Source organism: Chelon labrosus (assembly GCF_963514085.1).
Source record: "Chelon labrosus genome assembly, chromosome: 13".
NCBI lineage: Eukaryota > Metazoa > Chordata > Actinopteri > Mugiliformes > Mugilidae > Chelon > Chelon labrosus.
In genome coordinates, this window is record NC_140346.1 from 14,080,566 (window position 1) to 14,103,645 (window position 23,080).

The following is a 23,080-nucleotide window of genomic DNA, read 5'->3' on the forward strand; positions in this document are numbered from 1 at the left end:
TAGCCCAGCCTGGGTGTCCATCCTTGACCCCTGTCCGCTGCCGAAAGCACCTCTAATGGGCTTGCCGGCATTCAGATAAATAGGAGACGGTGGCCTGGTCTGATGTATCTTGAGTAAAACCTGGGGAACACATGGCTTGGGAGAAGACGAGTCACTTTGGACTATGTAATGCTAGGAGACCTTGGGCCATGCCATTACTTTCACATGTCAATACCATGTACGCAACTTTAATGGAAACGGTATTCCCAGATGATTGTGGCGTCTCTCAGTAGTACAATGCGCCCTGCCACAAAGCAAGAATGGTACAGGAGTGGTTTGAGAAAGTCTGCCATCAGTTCAAGGTGTCTGCTTGGCCTCTGAAGTCCCCAGGTCTCAATTCAATCAAGCTTCTGGGATGTGCTGAACAAATGAAGTCCAATTCGTGGAGGCACCACCTCGCAACTTACTACACTTAAAGGATCTGGTGCTAACATCTTGGTACCAGATACCACAGCACACCTTTAGAGGTCCTTGCCTCTACAGGTCAGGGCTGTTTAGGGTCATAATGTTATGGCTGATCTTTTTATAGCCATTGGTGTGGATAAATCTGACCAACTGAACCAATGTCATATTACTATACAAATAAAATTTAATATTAAAAAAAGCATTTGTCAGCTGATCTGCTCCGTGAACATGATCTCAAAGCCTCTGTCCTAAATAGGTACATCTCTTTTTGTTTCTTGGAGTGAGTAGAAACGTGCACAAGTTACAAACTAAATCTCTTATTTTCTCAGTCTGCCGCAATGCAAACATCCCTGTACATGTGTGCTTCTCGTTCCCGTTGTGCAACGCCTCGAAGACTGTACTAACAACACCGTTACGCAATCACGAATTTAATCCGTGAATCACAAATGGACATGTCAAGATTGTAATTTCTGTTATTAAGTGAATTTCTCTTGATGACGCATGACATCGCAGTTGAACACTGACACTGCTGCTTTTTTATTTCTTTTTTTTTCCCCTTTTTTTTCAAAGTACCATCTGCAGATACGAATCAGGATGCACCATTTCCCTTGTGGCTAAAAAGACTGACAGCGGAAAAACACACTGGACTCTTTCACTTCACTCCTGACCCACCACCAGACATCCGACCGGCTTGCACAACGCCAACCACCGCTCGTGCACGGCCCGCTGAGCAAACACTGACACACACCTCTTTTATGCACAAAGCCCCACCAAACACACACACACACAGCCTCATACGTTTATGTGCAGTAATAACGATGTGTGTGAGCTGGTGCGGCTGGGGTGAAGACTTGAACAATGGAAGATTTATTGTGGCTCTGGTGCTTAAAGGTGTTTATATCTTCATTCTATCATTATTACACCTCGATTATCAAACAAACTGATCTTTATGCTTCATAGAGAAAAGAGTCCAAAGGTACACGCTTCTGTGCAAAAGCGTGTCAAATAACAGTGTCGGTTATGAATATAACCAAAAAAGACAAAGTGATGTTTTCATTTTTTGCAATAACTGAAAGAACTGAAAGCTTCAAGGAAAGGAGAAGTGTCAGAATGTGGTTGAATTTTAAAGGGAGTGACTACAATGGTCTTAAAATACACTCACCGGCCAATTTATTAGGCACACCATGCTAGTACTGGCCGGGTTGGACCTCCTTTTTTTCTTTAGAACTGTCTTGACACAGAAGGTTAGCATCAGCAAGTTGCTGCAGATTTGTTGGCTGCACACCCATGATGCAAATCTCCCTTTCCACCACATCAGAGGTGCTTTATTGCAGTGAGATCTGGTGATGTTGCCATTTGAGTACAGGGAACTCATTGTTCTTTTCAAGAAACCACTTTTAGGTGATTTTAGCTTTGTGATTTGACGCATTAGCCTGCTGAAAGTTGCCCTTAGCAGATTGCTGACGGAAGCATATCTACACCGATCAGCCACAACATTTAAACCACTGACAGACAGACGTAAACAACATTGACGATCTTGTGACTACAATGTTCTGCTGGGAAACTTTTGGACCCGGCATTCGTGTGGATATTACTTAGACATGTACTCACCCCCCACCTAGACCAGACCAGGCACCCTCACACCATAGCAATGGAGCAAGCCTGATCCACAGAGGACCCTCTCCTCAACCCATAGGACCCAAAGGCCCCCCACTAACAACATTGTGTTACCAGACACCACAGGACACCCTCAGAAGACCCGTGTCCATTCTCTGATGAGTCACAACTGTTTTGGAGGCACAAGGGAGACCTACACAATATTAGGAAGGTGGTCATAATGTTATGCCTCATCAGTGTATGTATTTATATAGTAATGCTCGTTTTCCGTGTCAGTTTCCCATTTAACATATTGTGGTTTATTATTAATGACAGCTGGTTAGACAGTGTGTACATCTCAACGCTGCAACATTCAACGTGTCATTTGCGCTTTCAGCTGACATGAATAAAACACACACGCTTCTCCAAGCAGGTTTCAGATAAATCATAACCTCATCCTGGAGATCCCCGCTACAGTAAGAACATGCCAAACCATACACTTGTTATCGCAATTAATTTTCTTGTTAGTTGTTTACAGTGAAGCGAGCGATTGAAACAAAATACCAGACTGAGGTTATGAAAACTTTCCAACGGTCTCTCTCACCTCTCTAACCTGAGGCATTTTTCCTCCAGATTACCAGGAATTAACGGATAAAAAAGTTTGCCAGAAATGCTATTAAAAGCATTTACCTCAAGTGGTGTACATCACTGTTGGGTCATCTTGATGTCTACCAGATAAAGTCTTTAGCGGGAAACCACACATGATGACTGGTTATGGGCTGTTTATGTGAGCAATAAAATTCCAAATAAAAATGATGTCAATGCAGAGGTGTTTGTTACACATAATCTAGATTGTAATTTGTATTTTTTTATAAATACCCAAGAGAGTCTGCGGCTTTGGCACTGAAGACAGCTGGACCGACAAAACTAAACAAAGTTGAAGCTTTTTCAGCCATGTCACTGCAGAGCACTGCTCCCCGAGCGCCGCTGTAGCATGGCAGCTCACTGCTCCGGGTTAGTGTGTGCTTCACCTCACTGTGTGCTTTGTGTGTTCACTAATTCACGGATGGGATAAATGCAGAGACCAAATTCCTTGTATACACAAGTATACTTGGCCGAGAGACCTTAATCTTAGAATCTCAGATGCGAAAGAAGAAAGGCCGAGGCCCCAACTGGCTGTGTTTGGATACAATAGATTCTTTCTGTGCATTCTTTCTGTCGTTACGAAATATGTTGGTTCAGCTTTGAGCAACGAGTTTCTGAGTGCTCCTGCCTGCACATGTCGGGTTTGAACGTCATGAATGAGCCCGTTTCTGGAAAGAAAGAGGTCTGCTGGATGCCGGTCAACTGTCAGCGCGATCTTGCAGACCAATTAAAAATCTAATCGATCTAAATGACTTGACGCACATGCATTGGTTTCATCAGCGCCAGAAAGACAGATAGATATGGGATAGACAGATAAGTTTATCCCCAGACTGACTTTCATCATTGCCACATGCACCATGTTGACTGCACTAGCCATGTGCTATTCTCTGGCCTTAAAATGATTATGTATTCTTGTTTTAACCCAGTGACTAACATCCTTTGTTTTTACTGATGATAACCACTCAACCTTTTCTGTTTCATTGTGTTTATAACGAGTGAAAATTTTTGAATCATGTGTTGATGTTACTCAGATGAAAACCCTTTTAAAGAGCCCGTGGCTGAGGCTGTTTTGCTGTTTACCCATCAGTCCTGTTGTTTTTGGCTTTTTCCAGTAATGGACAATTCCTCCGGTCGCGTAAACATTTATTATCGCTCTCTCTTCCCATCTGACTCATGCACACACACACACACATACTGACAATACAGATAACTGTCAGCTTGCCTCCCGAGGACTTGTTTGTATAAATCCTGAAATTAGGCCTATCCAAATACCTCCACACATATAGACAAACTCGGCCGGTCAGCGCCACGCCAACAGAGAAAGTTATAAAGAGAAAGATGTGAAGATTCAAGAGGAAGGTCCGAGCCATAGTCCATCTGTTGGTGTCAATCTTTGACACGGGCCGCTTTCATTCACACTCACAAGTCATAAATTAAACAGTATAAACAGAGGTGTGACTCAAGAACTACACAAGGGAAGTTAATCATTCTCTTATCATTATTTTATCAATGTCGTCAGTTATTACATATCCACACTGGAGCCCATCACGATGTTCTTTACACATGACACAGTGACAAAGCAGGTGCGAGCTCCATGCTGAAGGAAGACACGTGGTTATGATTCATTAGCCGCAACACTACAGGAAAGTAAGAGTAAGTATTGTAATACGGTGTTCTGATTGATGACCGAGTCCGATGTGACAACACGGATGCCAGAATAACAGTGGTTACCTTCTGACACCTGCTGTCTCCCAAAAATAAAAACATTACTTCCTCTTCACCAAGAATAGAATATGTTGACATGTTTCCCACTCTTCTTGGCTCTTCTTCTACCATTGGCCTTCATAAAGCGAGATCAGGAACCAGAATAAGAATGTAAACAATCTGCTTGGATATTTGATTTGAAGAACACGGTTTCATTTATAAAATGCCATAAAATAAACTTTTTTTGAAGCACCTACCCTGATTGAGAAGGTGCAATATTTAGAGATCACTTTGTTTTACATGGAAGGACACACTTCAGGTCTAATTTTAGACAACTCGGAGGAATGATATTTACTCTTTCATGTGGGAAAAGCACACTGACCTTGTAGTGTTGTCCTCCTTCGACCAGTGAATGGGTCGAAGGAGGACAACACTACAAGGTCAGTAATGTTGTCAATTTCCCAGATATGAATCCAAAATTAGACACTGTTGTCGCGGCCTAGTTTTTCTTTTCTTTTTTATTCTTTTTTTTCAAAGCTGTATTTTGATTGAATGTGGATGTTTAGCAGGAAGCGACAATGTTGACAACACCGATGAGAGTAGAATAAAGTTCTCATATGACATTGTCATTACGCTGAAAGATGCTGCTGGATCATGATAAGATCTTTGGAGTGTTTATGATGAAGTTTGGTTTACTAATTGTCAGTATCCGTATCGGTATTTTTTATTTGTTTTTGGACTTTTTTTGTAGAAGATAAAACAAAACTGTGACAATATCTGTTAATAACAAATAAAACAGATCAGTTTAATTAAAACTTATTGAAGTTTGATCAATTTGAAAACTTGGGTTGAGTGTTTTGCTAGCACTAGCAAAACACTTCTTGACGCAGTCCTAACTATATTTTAGGAAAAGCAAAAAAGCAAAAAGCGAAAACTAAACAAAGTCACTATTTATTCATTTTCTGAAGTTTATTTGAACCCTTTTTAGCAATCAGTAACAAATCACGTATTGTTTCCATGGTTACCCGCGGTAGTTTAATATTCGCATGCGCCTTGATTTAGAACGGTGATTAAACTCCTGACCGGAACTATGTTTTTTTAAGGCACTTCTAAATTGCACCTGCCTGTCAGTTAAAAGCATAGTTCTCGCCACCGTGCTTTATTTGCTAAGGAATGTCGACTTATGTAAATTTAAAAACAATACAAAACGAAAAACAACATAAAAATAGACATTAATTATATTTAGAGCCGGTAATTTTGTACTTGCAAGAAGACTCCTCATTGCGCGTGCGTGGGACACAGTCTGAAGCGCGCCGTCGTGCAGACACAGACAGTCAGTGCAGGCAACTGTGTGACAACAACAGTGTGTGAAAGTGTGCGTGTCCTGCTACAGAACTATACAGCCGCTCCGCTGCAGGTAGGTCCGGGATCAGATAAGCTATAAACTCAACCCCTCAACGGTTTATGACATATAACATCTTCAAGTTTGTTTTCTTTACACTTGTCTTCCACCAACAGTTGGTTCCCCTCTCCGCCGGACCGGTCTTTGTTGTAGAGCCCAGAGAGAGAGCCAAGGAGCAACAGGACGAGTCTTCTTCTTCTTCTGCCATGGCCAAGTCGCCAACTTCTTGATGCTGCCACAGTTTTTATTTCGGTGCCATTCGGGGTAAGTTGTGCTTGTTTTGTTTTATTTCCTACTTTTCTCATTAAGCCTTAATGGAATGTAAAACACGTTGCCAAGCGACTGTACTTTACTGGATACCAACGTGTTATGCAAACTGGATAACAGCCAAATTATAGCTTTGGCTTTAGCATTATTATTGTGATATACTACCTACACCTATGTAGTTTTCTTGTAACACTTCATGTCTTCTTTTAAGTATAAAAGTCTTACTACATTCAAATACTCAGACAGAATCCACCTGGTACTAAAATAGCTGAAACAACCTGCAAACTACCATTCCTTTGTTTTCTGTTAAGATACAGGAAGATTTGTGTCCTACTGAAAACAACTTATTGTACAGACATTGTATTTTGAGCCGGTCTGCTGTGATAGCATCAGATTTTGTTGTGCTCCCTTCCTGCTTTCTCCCCAAGTGTTTTTAATCCAATTCCACCAGAAACGCAGTCATGTTTCCCTCTTAATGCGGGAAGTTCAAGAACTGATGTGGCTTCAGGCAAGCCGCTGCTATAATGCATGCTGAAAGACTGCAGAAAGCCTAGGCGGGGATTATTTGTGACGGCAGACTTTGTGAAACTTCCAGCAAGCGGTGTGAGATTTTGCCGATTTATCCAGTAGAATGAAAAAGAAAAAAAGTTGTTACGTCAAAAGCTGCCAGGGACAAGAATGTGGGCGTGAAATCCTTCTGGGAACATGCTGTTTCCGATGAACTAATGAAGTATGTATTGATTTATTTACTTTTTAAAAAAAAAAAAGAAAAAAACCTTTGTTTGTGAATATTTGTGCATGTGCCAAAAACACGGCATATACACAAACATTTACAAACAAATGTTTTTTTTAAGGCATTGTAAACATCCTCAGCAACCTGTGATAAGATATGAAGGGCAAACATCCAAAATTATCTGTTTTTATATCTGTATTAATCAAAAGAATAAGAATAAGCTGTATCGCGTTCAAAAACCACAAGCTCGCTAACTTATTTTAAAGCAATGGGAGATAATATTTCTTGGATAAATTTGCTGTTTTTCACATTAACTTCAATAACAGACTTGTACAAACAACAATAAATCCAAATAAACGGAGTAAGGACTATAAACAATATAAAAAATGTCATAAAGCAATCTCTTCTGACACGTTGGTTTGTTCAAGCTTCAATCTAAACTATATCCTGTATATAGCTTAATGTCATACAAGACAAAATAGCACAATTATAACATTTCAGAAATTTTGCTATTCTTCCACGAGAAATTACTTTTTGTAAGCAAATTGTTAATTTCCCGAGATTAATGAATCGATTAGCGCCGCATTGAGGGGGTGCACGCATCCTGTCTGCTGCTAATGTAATACGTTTTGCTGTTTTCCCGTTAGTCTTTGTAGCAGCAATAAGAGTAAGCCCAGTTAAAACAAGCTGTCACATCACAGAGGCACATTATAGAGAATCATTTGGAGAGGCTGTAATCTGTGAAGACCTGGCACACAATCGATGGGACTGTGTTGGCATAGTGGCGTAGTTACTGTGTTCGTAGTGAAGATTCCTTTCTGCCATGCACTACTCGGGCATCTGTGTGTGTTTTGTCTGTCAGACAAGAGAGTCACAGACTTAGCAAAAGCAATAGCGTAGAGACAGAGAAATGGGTCTGTAATTGTTTACTAGACAAAGTTAAGTGCACAGCATTATCTCACTGAGTAAATAATCAGGAGCTCAGTGGCAGCCTACCCTAAACATAGCAGCCAAAGTGGTGCTCCAATGGGAATGGCCTCAGATAAATCTGACTTTATCTGGTCTAAGTAAGATTTAGAGAGATGATTCCCGTAGTTCATCTTCATTGAAACCATAGCAACTAAAGCCTGAGTTAAAAAACTGCTGTGTAACGTTGTACTTTAATGTCTCTGCTTTCACAAGTTCTGCATAATCATCCCTGCAGCACCACAAACCCATGACAACAGCGACCACAGTCCTGCTTCTCACAACTCCACAAAAGGTGTTAATCGAGATAACAGCAGCTTGCGGCAGCACAAGTTTGAAAAAACATGTTTTTCTGTCAAAATTTAACACAACCAATAACAGTTATCAAAAACAAGTCCATCAACAGCAACAAAAGCAGAACATATTCGTGCTTTTCTGGAATATCTGTGCATAGATAAAGACGAGCGTTTCTAATTATAATGACAGAGAAATGTAAAGGATAAAATTAAGAGAGGTGTAAAATTCCCATGAGCGTGTTTGTGTGGCCGTTCTAGTACCTGCTGTTTTCAGAACTTTGAATTGCCACTCACATTTCTTATTTGTTAGCCACTTTAAATGCTTCTGATATTTTGTACTTGTACCTTTGAGTCTTTCCTGATTCCTCGTGAATAGTTGTGTCAGTTTTTGTGTCTTTACTCAAGGAGAACAGCCGTCACTTGGCACAACACCAGACATGCAGTAACTGAACGGCTGGCTCACTTTGAAATGTAGCTGGTGATACAGAGGTCTGGAGTCAGGCTAATAGAGTGCCCTAAAAACTGCTCCAAAGAACACAACAGCTTCTCACATCAGTGTGAGATGGGGGGGATACAATGGTTCGGACTGATGCGTCAGTAGGCAATAACTGATTAGGCCACATCAGAACGAAATTGCTCCATTTCCCCCTGAATCAGCAAACAAGAACAAGATATCCGGCTGGAATGAATGAAGTGAAACAGAGACAGTTAAGTCTAAAGGATCATGCAAGAAGGAACCTCTCTACATTTTAGTTTCAGTGGCCGAGGTCTCTCTATCCTGTGTCTGTACTACTTTCATCACACCGTCTGTGTGTTGCAATGAATTGACACGCAGAGAAATGTGCGGAACAACGTGACCGGCTGTGTATCAGTTTTTACATGCCTATTGAAATCCTCAGTTCAAACGCTTACATGCACCAACACGATTATATCTACAAGTTATAGCGAATCATTACCAGCAGTAATGAATGCTGCGTATTGTTACCTGCAGCCTTGTGTGTGATTCATATCACTGTGGACTGTGGAATTCATATATTATATATTCCTGTGAATACTGGTAAGATGTAGCATTTAATGGACGAATGTACGTAAGATTAAATAAAGTATCAGCCAATACAACGAATTTATAGTAAACAGCTGACTTTCAATTTACCTTTGCAAGCTAGTTCTCATAAAGTTAAGTTAGTTCACGTTACGTCTGCTCTTTACCAAAATAACTGAAAATCTCAATGGTCTAAAAAATCAAGAGCACAAGCATTGGATTTTAAACATTGGCAGTAACGTGTGGTAGAGTAAATCAGACCCTGGCAGGCCGCCTTAGCTTTAACATTATATGGGAAACGCTGCATTTTGGTTTAGATCTGCCAGGAAGGGATTTCTAGAACTAGATTAATGCGTAAAGCTCACGATCATGTCATGCAGTCCATATTTAAAGCTTTAGCACGTTAAAATCATACAATCCGTGCACGCAATTTTTATTTACAGAAAACCAAGAAAAGGGAGATTTACACAGATGTGCACGCTTCTATTTTGGTGTATAAGAGGTAGTGCAGACTGATTGCGGATGTGTGCCGTGCAACAGACCGTTGTTCTATTGTCTCCTTGACCAGATGGCAAGCGGCGCGCCTTCGCTATCAGCCATCAGTCTATTTATGGAGCATCTGATTCGTGTAAAATGTCTCCTGTGTATTAACCAGAGTGTCTGTCCGCAGGATTGGTAATCTTGTAGTAGCACACACCATATTAGCTGCTAATTAGTGCAGTGTTTTTTTCTTTTTTAATCTAATTTCGTCAAAGGACTGTGGCAATTGCAGCATGCAGTTGTGTAGGTCTTTGTTGGGAAAATAAGGCATTAAGACATCAAATAGGATGTTTATTAACGTACTTCTGCTTTATTGGTCACCTTTTAACCTTTGTGTTTTCTCTTGACTCTTTGGCTGCTAGTGTCTACAAACTCAAGTGGCTGAACCGTACATTTTTCTATGTAGGATTCTGGCTTTTCTTTCCTTCCTTGCCATTTTTACAGCTGAAGCACAGGGCCAGTGAGTGAGGAGCGGTGGGGATGAATCATTGATTAGGGTGGCAGGGGACAGCAGAGATCAGAGATGGGAAAGTAATTAGGGTTGACTTGCTTCCAGGTTGCTCTCTTGAATTCTGCCTCTTTTGTTCATTTACATTCTCAGCTCTGTGTAAATTACAGAGAGATTGTGTGTCTCTGAGCACAGGATGTGCCCTTGTCTGCCAGCTACCTGCCCTTTTAGATTAGTTTCCCTACAGGGCAACATCTCTAAAGCTGGTCAGACAGACAGAGTGGCTGAGGAAATCACACGACCGTGTCTCGTGGGTATTGCATGGTACAGACTCTCAGCTTTTTGTTTAGTTTTTGCAATGAGTCAAATATTGTCAAATATTACATGTTATATATTTTGTGTTTATCAGATCTGACCGTCAGCACATTTCTTTACAGTTTTTTAGGTCTGTCTCAGACTTTTCAAACAAAAAATAGAATAGAAAATTAGAATATGTGGTTAATGCACCAGCACACTTTTGAATCAGTTGTTTCAAAAGTGTGTGACACTCGTAGATTAATTTTAACCAAATCAAGTCAAGTTTTGAGCTGTAAAATCAAAACAATGAATTTAAATAGGCTAATAATAAAGCAGTATAGTGAATGGTTGTCTGTCTCTCTGTGTTAGCCTTGCGATAAACTGGTGACCTGTCCAATGGCGGCTGGTATAGGCTCCAGCCCCCCGCGACCTTCCAGAGGACAAGCAGCTACAGAAAATGAATGAATGAATGGATAATAAAGCCGTGTAGCTTTAAACTGCAGAAATGTGTTGCTACAAACCATACACATTGATTCAGTGATGTGTATTTGTGTTTGTGTGTGTCATCTGAAGCACCTAGGATGACGCGGAATTGATAGCGAGCTCGCTTAGCATGTGAAAGGTTGTGGGATTGATGCCCACATTCTCCAGTAGTTATTGTGAACCTGCATTACATACACTTTATAGCTTTTCTACAAACAACTGGAGCTATCAGTGAAAGCAGTGTTTTCAGTGTCTCTCTACATTTGCTTTGCTGTCTGTTTCTGAATTAAAGAAAGCGTTGACTGATCTTTACTGGATTTGTTGTAGTAGGCGTATTCAGTTCCGATACTTTTCTTTTACAACCCAAAGAGGGGAATTAGCTCAAATGGTAGAGCGCTCGCTTAGCATGCGAGAGGTAGCGGGATCGATGCCCGCATTCTCCAGTAAGGATTTTGACTTTGCAAACCGAGAGCAGGCACGTTTAAATAAGAAAGGATAAAGTGAAATGTCCGGAGACTATGATGGGTGCCATTGAAAATGCTGTGAGACAGCTTTCTTCTATGTGTGTCTGTTTCCATCTTTCCTGCTATCAAGCTCTGAATAAAAGAAAGCAAGAGCAATCCTTTGCAAAAAACATGAGGAGAGATGGGTTTTAACGAATGACAGTTATAATAGGTCCAATGTCATCTGTCACACACAGACTGATTGTTTGTGGCAGGAAAGATTTCCTGTAGCGGTCCTTGAGACAACAACACCGCTTCAAAAGTTTCCAGTCTGCAGCCAATGATCAGAGCCAGCCTTTCTGATCACTTTATTAGTTTATTATCATGTGTTATTGCTGCAAGTGCGGACGTATTCAGGTCTGTAGGTCTTATAGACTAATGTGAACACATTTGGAAAGGAATACAGTGCAGTCTTCACCGATTTCCAGTACAACACCATCTTTTGGAAAGCTGGCATTCAAACATGCAGATATGGAAGGTAGTAATGGTGACCTGTTTAGTTCTGACATCAAGAAAGAATCAAGAAAATGTCTGGAGACTATAACGGTTTCAATGGAAACACCACGAAACAGCAGTCTTGTGTGTGACTTGTGAGAATTTGCCAATAAGGTTTTCTAACTGGATTTGTTGGTGTTTCTGATGAATCGCAGGGCAGCATGTGGGGGAATTAGCTCAAATGGTAGAGCGCTCGCTTAGCATGCGAGAGGTAGCGGGATCGATGCCCGCATTCTCCAGAAAGTGTTTTTGCTCGTCTTTCCTTTAACTTCCTTACTCTCCATATCTGTATCTTAGTTTTAGGCAGGCTCTGGTAATACTGGACATACTTGTGTTACATCTTAACCAGAGATAAAATGTCCCGATGATGTCAAATCCACATGATGAGTATTCATTTCAACTTACAAGAGACATTTGACTTACAGTCATGCTATATTCAGTTGTCAATCTTCCTTAGTTGTCCTGAGTTGCAGCCACATTCTTGAAATCATGGTTTAAAAATAATCTTGCACTGTGGTCTGGTTCTGGCAGACCTCAAGGCGTAAAGTATGCAGCAGTGTGTCTCTCTTGTCAAAGCATGTGTGTGACAGAGATAAACAGATTGCTGTGCGAAGGAGTGTCGCTGTCGTTGACCGCAAACATAACCCCTGGGGTTGTCAGCCTCTAGAACTCTGACTGACAACTTGGTCTGTCCTCAGCCGCTCCTCAGAGGGGAATTAGCTCAAATGGTAGAGCGCTCGCTTAGCATGCGAGAGGTAGCGGGGTCGATGCCCGCATTCTCCAGCTGAACATTTTGCAAACCTACAGTAGATGCCTTCAAGAGCAGCGTTGTCTTTGACCACAGTACAGAGTGAAATGAGACCCAGTAATCTGTGCTGCCCCTCACATTCACACTCGTACATATAAAACATACAAGTGTTTACACAGAGCGATCTTCTTTCTGATTCTACCACTGCAGAATGATTTGAACAGACAGAAAAACCTCAAGGTAGATCTGTTCAATTCAATTCAAATTTATTTATGTAGCGTCAATAACAATACAAATCGTCTCAAGACGCTTTACAAAAACCCGGCCTGAAACCCCCAGAGCAAGCCTGAAGGCGACGGTGGCAAGGAAAAACTCCCTTTTAACAGGAAGAAACCTCGAGCAGAACCCAGCTCATATGGAGGGACCCATCTGCCGAAGGCCAGCCGGGTAGAGACAGAAGAAAGAGAGAAGAGAACAGCAAAGAGAGAAGAGAAGAGAACAGCAAGATAAACATACATGTGTCATAGATACACATATCTGACTAAAGCGTACATGTGGAGTCTTATGATACAAACTGATGATGTTGCATGACAGTTTGAAAATGTAAGAGGAATCATTGGCAGGTTGGAGAATTGTTCATTCAGGTAGGAGTGGATAACTCAAACCCTTAGATCTGTGAAATTCATTGTACACGCTAGACCAAAGTATACTTTAGATTTAATAGGACAACATCACAAGTGTCTAAGGGTTATGAGGAAAACATAAATGATCAACTTCAGGAGAAACGTGAGTAACACTGCATCAAGGTAGACAGAACATTTTTCACTGAGTCACAAAATGAGTAGATGACTCCGTCCTTCGAAGGGTGTGAGCAGTGTTTTAATGAGTGTTCTTCTGCAGCGTTTGGATTTCTCACACACAGACATGAACACACACATACAAATATGCGCATACAGAAACCAAAACGTGAGTGCCGGGAAAACTGTTTGGAGCGTGTGAATGTAGGAGAATTTGACACATAACTGTATGAACGCACAGATAAAAATAGGTTCACTGGATCAGTGTTCAGCTTGCTAAAGTTTGTATACTGCTCTGTGTAACTGTATACTGTTAAGTTTAATTACAGGAGCATACTCAGTCATCATGGAGGCCATACAGAAATATCACGCTGCTGTTTATGAAAGTGTCATGTGAGAGAGTTTGTGCTGTGTATCTCTCTAAGTTTAAAGCCACGACTCAACGATGGATTATTTTAGGTGTCCAATGCCTTTCCCACCTTATAGCGCATTCACATGCTCTTCCAATGATGTAATTTCACTAGTTTTATCAATTATATGTTCATGTGCTCTAAGTAGAAATGTGGAAACAACATGATTGCTACAAAATGATTTATTTTTGTCTTTGACCACATTATAGTTGTTTACACAGAGCGCTCTTCTTTCCAATTCTGCCACTGCAGAATAATTTGTATAGATAGAAAACCCTCAAACAAAATGATTTATCCATTTGTCTGTTTTTTTTTTGTTTTGCTGAGTGTTTAAACAATAAATTGATAGCTCTACTCAGTGGGTGACAATGAAAAGCAAAGGAATTAACACTGCACGTGCCATCTAATCCAGTTAATTGTGTGACACTTGTAGAAAACCCTTCTCAGTAATCACTATGTTTTTGTTTCCATCTGCCCTGCTGCCGTTGTCTGAATGAAAGTGAGTACGAGCCACGCTGTGCTAATACTTGATACTCAACAACTTGCTGTAATTGTTGACATATTCAGGTTTGTAGGTACAGACTAATTTGAACAGATTTCTGTCTTTGCTGCGTGGAGAAGTCCTTTCTGATTTTCAGTTCAGTACCGTACAGTGTTTAGGAAAGCTTGCATTCAAACATGCACATATGAAAGAGTGACTTACTTATCTCTGGTACTTGCTTGCGGTCATCTGCAGTGTAACGTGAGACATGGGGAATTAGCTCAAATGGTAGAGCGCTCGCTTAGCATGCGAGAGGTAGCGGGATCGATGCCCGCATTCTCCAAGGCAAGTTTTGCTTTTTTCAAAACTACAGTAGACACGTTTAAGATCATTTCCACAGACTATTAGAAGTGAAAACACCGCAGAGGATGATCGGATGGTGAATATGGTCACCATGTTTCTGCATATATGACATCAACAACTAGGCTCAGTGGTGTACTAGGAAAGTTTTCTCCTCATATTTCGAATGGATGAGTTGGATTCAGTTAGCCCTGCGATAGACTGGCGACCTGTCCAGGGTGTACCCCCGCCTCTCGCCCGATGACAGCTGGGATAGGCTCCAGCAGACCCCCCGCGACCCTTCACAGGAATAAGCGGGTACAGAAGATGAATGAATGAAAAGTTGGATTCAAAATGGTGCAACGGGTGCAACTCTTGTTCATGTTTTTGTTGAGTCCATCTAATCCAGTTAACAGCCCTCCTCAGTAATCAATACACTGATATACCATTAACCACATATAAATCCATATTCATGTGTGCCCCAGACCTTAATTGATTTAAAAAGAAACTGACACTTCACCATTCATTCATTTTATCACAAGCAGCATCCTCTGTTGTTAATAATATGATTATATCAACCACATTTCAAATGAGGTGCAGATAATCAATGTAGAAATCCGAGCTGTGTCATTTTCTGTTGGCAGATCTCTTTTAGTTTTGCATTACTTTGCCAATGATTATCTCTCTATTACTGGAAACACTGTGGTCTAATTGTAGAGAAATAAAACAGTGCTAAGATCAGTGACCTGTTTCGTTTGGTTTCAAGTTGCTGCTCGTCCTGTTCTGTTTTAACTGCATATGCATGCCAAGATTATAAATTCCAACAGACTTTCCGTACTGGAGGTAGGCACATTGAGTGTGGTTTGAACATTAGATTAGATTCAACTTTATTGTCATTAAACATGTACAGCTACAGAGCAACGAAATGCAGGTTATTCTTTGTTATTATTATATTCATGAGGAGAGAGAAGAGTCAGATGAAATGTGGTTCATTACACTTTGTCCCTGGAGGTCAGACTAAGGCCTCGTCCACACGTACGAAAACGGTCTTTTCCCCTCTCTGTTTTCGATGGCATCGTTTCAAGAAATATCCGCGTCCACACAGGTTCTGTTTCAGCACGACCGAAAACGCTACTTCATATTCCAGGCCTATAGGTGGCGCTGTTTCAGTTTCAGAAATTCACCAAAAACGGAGAGGAAGAGGCGGAGCATGCGCACAAATCTTGAGCGCTGTTTACAAATCGCCTTTTTTGCTCAGCGTGGTGGCACAGGAGCATGATATGTTGCCCTGGTAACCCTAATAGGCTCAATATCTTCTCCAGCAGGAAAACTAGCATGTAGTCCGCCATTGTTGTTGATGTTGGTTTGAGACGTCTCGCGGGAGGTTGAAGGCTGCTCGGGAGTGTGGCGATGACGTCATCGTTTTCTCCGTTTCTGTCTGTCCACACAGAAACGCAAAAGGTGCGTTTGCGAATTTCTCCACCCTGGGACCCGTTTTCAGAAAAGTGCGTTTACAGGATACGTGTGGACGATCGGCCAAAACGATGCAAAACTTCTGCGTTTCTGCGTTTTTGCGTTTCTGTGTGGACGGGCCCTAAAGGTCTAAAGGCCAGAGCCCCTCTTCCCTGACCACCATGAAATAGATTTCCACCTTTGACATGAATGAGTATTATTGAATCTTTGTGCTTTAAGTTTGCCAAGAATATTCATCTCAAGGCTTTTCAGGAGAGATGGGTTTTAACAAATGACAAATTATGAGTCATGACCAAATTAAGCAGACTGCAGTGCACTTTTCCGAAATCTTTGTTACACCCCTTTGCCTCATTACTGGTTCAGGGTAGTGATGTTTTTTTTTTTTGTTTTTTTCCGTCAATTTTTTTATATTGTCTGCTGCTGGCACACTGCAGTGCTCACCTCCCCCTCTCTTACAATTACTCTACCAGGAATTACGAAATCATGCGTCACTGGCGTTCATGCACCCACACACAGGACCTGACGCAAGAGCAACACACACTCTGTCAAATACGATTTTTAAAAACACACACAGTTTTTTGTTTGTTTTTTTCAAGCAGTTTTACAAAGACGCCACACATGAACGCTTTCTTACACACATACACAGACGTTTCCCACCCAAGGGATGGTAGTTGTGAAATGCTATGAATCAGTCAGGACCACGGCGGAAGTGGCTTAAGCGAATCACTTACCCAACCGCATGATGGCTTGAAGGATGGATGTGGATATGAATTACTGTGGATTAAATCTCAGCCTGTTCCAGACAGTGTGAGGTGTGAGTGGGAGACTAGACAGTCTGCAGTGGTTTTTCATTTCAAAACATTAAAACGATTAGGCTTGTTAGAAAATGATTGCGAGATTAAGTGATCGTAAGCTAATTGTCCGGCTCTTGTTTTATTGGTAGTTGTATTGTGATGAAGCTCTTCTACTAAACACACACAGTGACCACCTTGTACAGTCACAATGAGCACAGGTGGAAGCTCATTATGTTCTAATTATGGTTATAAAGTAGTAGTAGTATTGTTCTGCTTAATCTTAGAGAATTGTTGTACTTCACATAACACAAACACACAACCTAGTTTATAAAAGTACTCTGCACCTTACAAGACGGTATTCAAATTCCACACAGTCGGCCCATGGATTCGGACCGGTAACCTTCTTGCTGTGAGGCATTAATGATTTTCTTTGGTGGCATCATTACACTTTCGTTGTAAAAGGTTGGACCGATTCTACTTCCTGTACTATTAATTCTTTTACAGCTGCCCTGCAAATATTTGTCAAGCGTATCCTTCCTGGTTTATATAGGTCACACTATGTAGTTCACGCTGAACTCACAATGGATTTAGGCTGCGCTGTCAGTTAGCAGGAGTTTGCATGTTCTCCCTGTGTCTGCGTGGGTTCTCTCCGGGTATTCCAGCTTCCTCCCACCGTCCAAAGACATGCTCATTAGGTTAATTGGTGATTCTAAATTGGCCGTAGGTGTGAGTGTGAATGGTTGTCTGTCTCTCTGTGTTAGCCCTGTGATAGACTGGCGACCTGTACAGGGTGTACCCCGCCTCTCGCCCAGTGACAGCTGGGACAGGCTCCCCCCATCCCCCAGAGGACAAGCAGTTACAGAAGACGAATGAATGAATGAATATCAGTTCGCCGTTAGCTGCAGTTACCCACTAAGAACTGATGTCTTGTGCCCTCTGGTGGCGAGTTCGAGATCCATCACATGGATGCTGACGAAATCAAGAAGGATTCATTTCCAATACACGAACACACATGCGTATTGCTACATACGTGCTCATAACATGTCAGTTTATGCTTAATCACTTTAAGCCTGGTGTTATATTACATGACCATGCACTGATACAACTTATAGATAAGGGTGACATGGTGTAAATTCATACACGTTTACATTTTTTTGTGGTAAAACAAAATGACAGTGTTAAACAGTTACAAAGGTTAATCCACATCCTCCTGTTTTTATTTCAGTCAAATATTTTCGTTACTTTAACAAGAACCTCGTGTCTTTCCCTGTCTTTCCTCCAGGATGTGAAGATGCCACACTCTTTCAGCTCCCTCCCTACGGAGACTCTCATCTCAAACGCCTTCAGTCTGGACTTGTTCTCCGCCAGCGTGCACCCTACGGAGCCCTACGCAGCAGACAGCGTCGTCTCCGCCAACATTAGCACCCTGCGCTGCACCTACAAGGAAGACTTCAAGCGCATTTTACTCCCTGCCGTGTACACCTTTGTCTTCGTGATCGGCCTTCCTCTCAATGCCGCTGTCATTCTGAAAATATGGAAGGCGGGGCCCAACCTGTCCAAAAACAACATCTACATGCTCAACTTGGCCATAGCTGACTTTCTGTACGTGATGTCGCTTCCTTTGCTCATCTACAACTACGGCAGTCATGACTACTGGCCGTTTGGGGAGTTGGCCTGTAAATTTGTCAGGTTTCAGTTCTACAGGTGAGTTCTTGACTGTCAGTAACCTCCAAATATACTCAGTTACCTCCATTCTGTAGTATCATATCAGTAGAAGAAGCTGATCCTCCTCAGACTATTGTTTTATTTAACTTTACACACTGTGACCCTTCATTTTTTTGTTCTCCCCTTTCAGTAATCTGCATGGCAGCATCCTGTTCCTCACCTGCATCAGCATGCAGCGCTACATGGGCATTTGCCACCCTCTCGCAATGTGGCACAAACAAGGTGGCCGACGGCTGGCGTGGTGCATCTGTGGAGGTGTGTGGCTGGTGGTCGCCGCCCTGTGCGCACCGACGTTTCACTTCGCCGCCACAGGGATCCAGCGCAACCGCACCGTGTGCTATGATCTGAGCACACCGAAGCGATCTGTAGATTACTACCCCTACGGCATGGCTCTCACGTGCCTCGGATTCTTGTTGCCGTTTATAGGCGTGATTATGTGCTACTGCCGGATGGCCCACATCCTCTGCCGCCCAGTCTCGTACCAGGGGGTCACCATGGCGACTGGGGAGAAGCGGGACAAGGCGGTGAGGATGATCATCGTTGTGGTGGCGGTGTTCTGCGTAAGCTTCCTTCCGTTTCACCTCACCAAGACCATGTACCTGGTGGTGCGCACTCTGAAGGGAGCTTCCTGTGAGACCAGAAACTTGTTTTCAATAATCTATAAAAGCACGAGGCCGTTTGCCAGCTTGAACAGCCTGCTGGACCCCATTCTCTTTTACTTCACCCAGCCGCGCTACCGCCAGAGCACCAGAAGGTTTATGCTGAAAGTGACCTCCATGAGGAACAAGGGCACCAATGTGTGAACAAAGTGTGCATCATATACTGCTACAGTAGCCATGATGCTAGGCTGATGTACTGGTGGGTTTTAACAAGTTTCCTCGTGTTACTTTTGTCTGTCAGCCTTTCACCCATCACTCGCTCTACCTTTTAAAAGGTCTAAAACAATTAGAAGCCCTCTCAAATGCAACATGAACGTGGTGAATATCAACGGTAAAGTTCAACAGTCTCTGACTTGCTGGATGTTGGATATCACAGACTTATGGATGAGTTTTATTGTGGGCATTCGGGCGCTTTCGGGCACTTCTTATTCAGATTCCTTGAGAGTCTTCGTTTCATTATTACTGTTGATGAGGAATACTGTAACACGTACACTCTGACCACACGGTCTCCAAGCCCGAGGCATTAACATCCCCCATGGTACATGTGAAATGTTTACTTTAAGTCACCTCTGTGCACTGGACTGCTAAAGGATAAAGTTGAGTCTCCTTTTTGTTAAAGTTTTTTGTTTTTGTTTCTCACTGTGAAGTGTACAGTAACTCAAAAATACTCTGTGATGACTCTGTGGAGACATCGGGTTAATAGTGAAAGATAAAATCTACCGTGGGACTAAAACCACATAAAAAGGCTGAAAGTCTTGGTTGCACGTTAGAGTTGCTTGAAGTACTTGTGTGTATAAACACATTTGCATTGGGATGAAACGTGCCTCACAAATATATTGTTGGCAGTTTCACAGAGAGCAAGATTGGAAATCTAAAAAAAACGTATGTGCGGTTTTGTTTCAATGGATTATTTTATTATCATATGAAGGTCTTTCGTTTTTCTTACACTTGAACGTGACATTTTTTGTTTTTTTTAAATGATCCAGGCTGATCCAAGCAGCTGTTATTGCATGTTTGAACCACTGGATGGTGTATGTACCCCACTGCTGTAAGCTCACTGCAAATAAATGCAGTGAAAGATTCAAAATTTAGCGCACATTTGATTACTACAGCAAAAGCAAAACACATTTAAATAACCAGCTTTTAAAGCTTGTGCAAACATTAGATTGCCTAGAAGGAATGACATATGTAAGGACTTCAGAGCGGGACTTTTATTATGACAGAAGCGTCTTGTTCTCTGCTTCCTTTGAGTGTGTAAATACTTCCAGTTCAACTAGGATTTCTGTTCCAAGGAATTTTATGTTAGAAAGACAACAGAAGAGAGAGCAAATAGCTGAGACTAGATATATTTAAAGGAGCTTTCTACTCTTGACAAGTTGCTCCAGAGAACATGTGAATTGTTTAGTGCTTAGTAGTGTTTTAATAGCATTAACTTGACACCGTTTAAATGTGTACTATGTCTATAAAATAGAGGAAATTTGTAGTTTTAAACTTCCTTCTGCTATTTCTTACAGTTTTACCAAGTAATAGAGTTGCTGATTTTATCTGGTAAAGGATAATGTTCATGAAATGAGCTTAAATTCCGATTTAATTGTAAAGGACATATGAATGTATGCTGGTGTGTTGTTAGTTGTATTTTTTTTTCCAGACACGCCAAGTAAAGCAAAAACATAGGAACTGCATTATTTTTGTTCTTTTCATTATATATTATGTCGCTAAACATTGTTATTGAGTTTCCCCTGATTGTCTAAACTCTTTATTTTGTCTCTGGGCTGCTGTGAAAGCCCAGACGAGCACTTTTTCAGAAGATTTCTTTCCTTTTTAGTGTTTAAGTGGTTAATCTGTGCCTCGTGATGAACTCTTAAGAGTAAACAATGCACTTAAATAAAAACCTGATCATTGACTTGATGCCAAACGCATTCACCAAAGTAATTCAGTGTCTCTTAATCTATAACCTACACCAGGCTTTCCCATTCATAAGATCCATGCGAACCTCTGATTTCACTATGTGCTATCAAAATTGAATGGAAATGACTAAAATAAACCTTAATTTGAATGTTTTCCCAACAACCTCTAGAGTGACAGAAACACCCATCAGCATCTTTACGCCCTAAACTCTCTGGCTTGAATTTTCTTCACTAATTAAATATTTGCGTGCATCAGTTCAATGTGAACACATACATTTAATGCATTCTAAATGCAGAGAATATTTTGACCACAAGTACAAGGTCACATGCTTAATAACTTTAAAAAATGTCTTAATACGTGTGTGTGTGTCTGTACGTGTGAATATGTGCATATTCAGTAATGTAATGATGTGCTGTATGTCCTGCTCTTGGGCTTCAGCAACGTCTTGTTGTTCGTGTGTGTTAGAAAGACTCAGGTGTGCTGTGCCAACATATTTTGTGTCAGTCAGTATTATTTAGAAGAATTCTTATTTTTGTAAAACTCTGTAACGCAGATCAAGAATAGTATTTTATTTTTGTTACGTAGATTTTATTTTAGGCAGCGCTGCATTCTGTTAGTTTTTTTTTTGTGAAAATGTTGTAGGTGTTGTCATTATGTAAAACTAATTGAAAAATGCATTAAAAAGTCATGCAAGCAACAGAAAGTTTGGAAATGTTTTTATTAAGTGTGTATAATACAGGGGGCGGCACAGTGGGAAGGTGGTTAGCACTGATGCCTCACAGCGAGAAGGTCCCGGGTTCGAATCCATGGGCCGACTGGGCCTTTCTGTGTGGAGTTTGCATGTTCTCCCTGTGTCTGCGTGGGTTCTCTCCGGGTACTCCGGTTCCTCCCACCGTCCAAAGACATGCTCATTAGGTTAATTGGTGATTCTAAATTGGCCGTAGGTGTGAGTGTGAGTGTGAATGGTTGTTTGTCTCTCTGTGTTAGCCCTGCGATGGACTGGCGACTTGTCCAGGGTGTACCCCGCCTCTCGCCCGATGACAGCTGGAACAGGCTCCAGCAGACCCCCGCGACCCTTAACAGGACTAAGCGGTTACAGAAGATGAATGAATGAATGAATGTACGTATATTACATGGCCAAGAGATTCAGGGTGATGGAGTAGATTGTGTTTCTTCCTAGTTAGTCTGCAGTTTTCTGGATTGAAGACTGCAACTTTCCTTACACAAGTCAACTTGTCCTTCTTGTTCTGTTAAGTCCATGCCATGGTGTCAAATTGATCTTAATTCAGTATTTCAATCTGCACTTTCAATTAAAATAAACAATAATACATTCTGCAAAAGTCTTATCAACTCAAAACAAGTGCTTCAATCTCAGTTCAGTGTGGGCTGGACTCAAAATCCGTGCCTTCCCTAAACGTTGCATGCATGGAGACTTACTGTTGTCGCATCCCATGACTAATTTGAATAGTTTTGCTTAGTTTTTCCAGTACAAGGCCCATAGTGTCACAAAAAGGTTACACACATGTGGTTAAAGACTGCACAAGAAAACAGCTAACAGCAAAAAGTAAATGCTTAATGCTTAAATATGCTTCTAATCTCTCCCGATGACAGCTGAGATAGGCTCCAGCAGACCCTGCGACCCTGGTGGCAACAGGAACAAACGTTTACAGAAGATGAATGAATGAAATAGGCTTCTAAATCATGTGCTGATTATTACTTGTATGTTGTTTCTTGTAGGCTACCCCCCTTTGTTTATCATTTATTTTCAATTAAAATGTCAAATAATGGCGGCACAGTGGAGAGGTGGTTAGCACTGATGCCTCACAGCAAGAAGGTCACCGGTTCGAATCCACGGACCGACTGGGCCTTTCTGTGTGGAGTTTGC

The 23,080-nt window shown here is 41.5% G+C and overlaps 1 protein-coding gene across 2 annotated transcripts; it reads left to right on the top strand.

Annotated features, from left to right (window-relative positions):
- The first annotated feature begins 5,539 nt into the window (after nt 1-5,539).
- p2ry6 (pyrimidinergic receptor P2Y6) lies at nt 5,540-21,835 on the top strand. Of its 2 annotated transcripts, XM_084558715.1 has the most exons (4): nt 5,540-5,806; nt 5,908-6,055; nt 18,186-18,607; nt 18,759-21,835. In XM_084558715.1, exons 3-4 carry the CDS (start codon nt 18,195-18,197, stop codon nt 19,429-19,431), a joined length of 1,086 nt encoding a protein of 361 aa, XP_084414841.1. In that variant the 5' UTR covers nt 5,540-5,806; nt 5,908-6,055; nt 18,186-18,194; the 3' UTR covers nt 19,432-21,835. The 2 variants fall into 2 exon arrangements, with proteins under 2 accessions (XP_084414841.1, XP_084414842.1); XM_084558716.1 differs by lacking the exons at nt 5,540-5,806; nt 5,908-6,055 and having other exon boundaries at nt 14,190-18,607.
- Nucleotides 21,836-23,080: the final 1,245 nt, after the last annotated feature.

Coding starts and splice junctions, on each gene's coding strand:
- p2ry6 (XM_084558715.1), top strand. CDS start 18,195: ATGCCACACTCTTTCAGCTCCCTCCCTACGGAGACTCTCATCTCAAAC. Junction 18,608..18,758: donor GTCAGGTTTCAGTTCTACAG/GTGAGTTCTTGA, acceptor CTCCCCTTTCAG/TAATCTGCATGGCAGCATCC.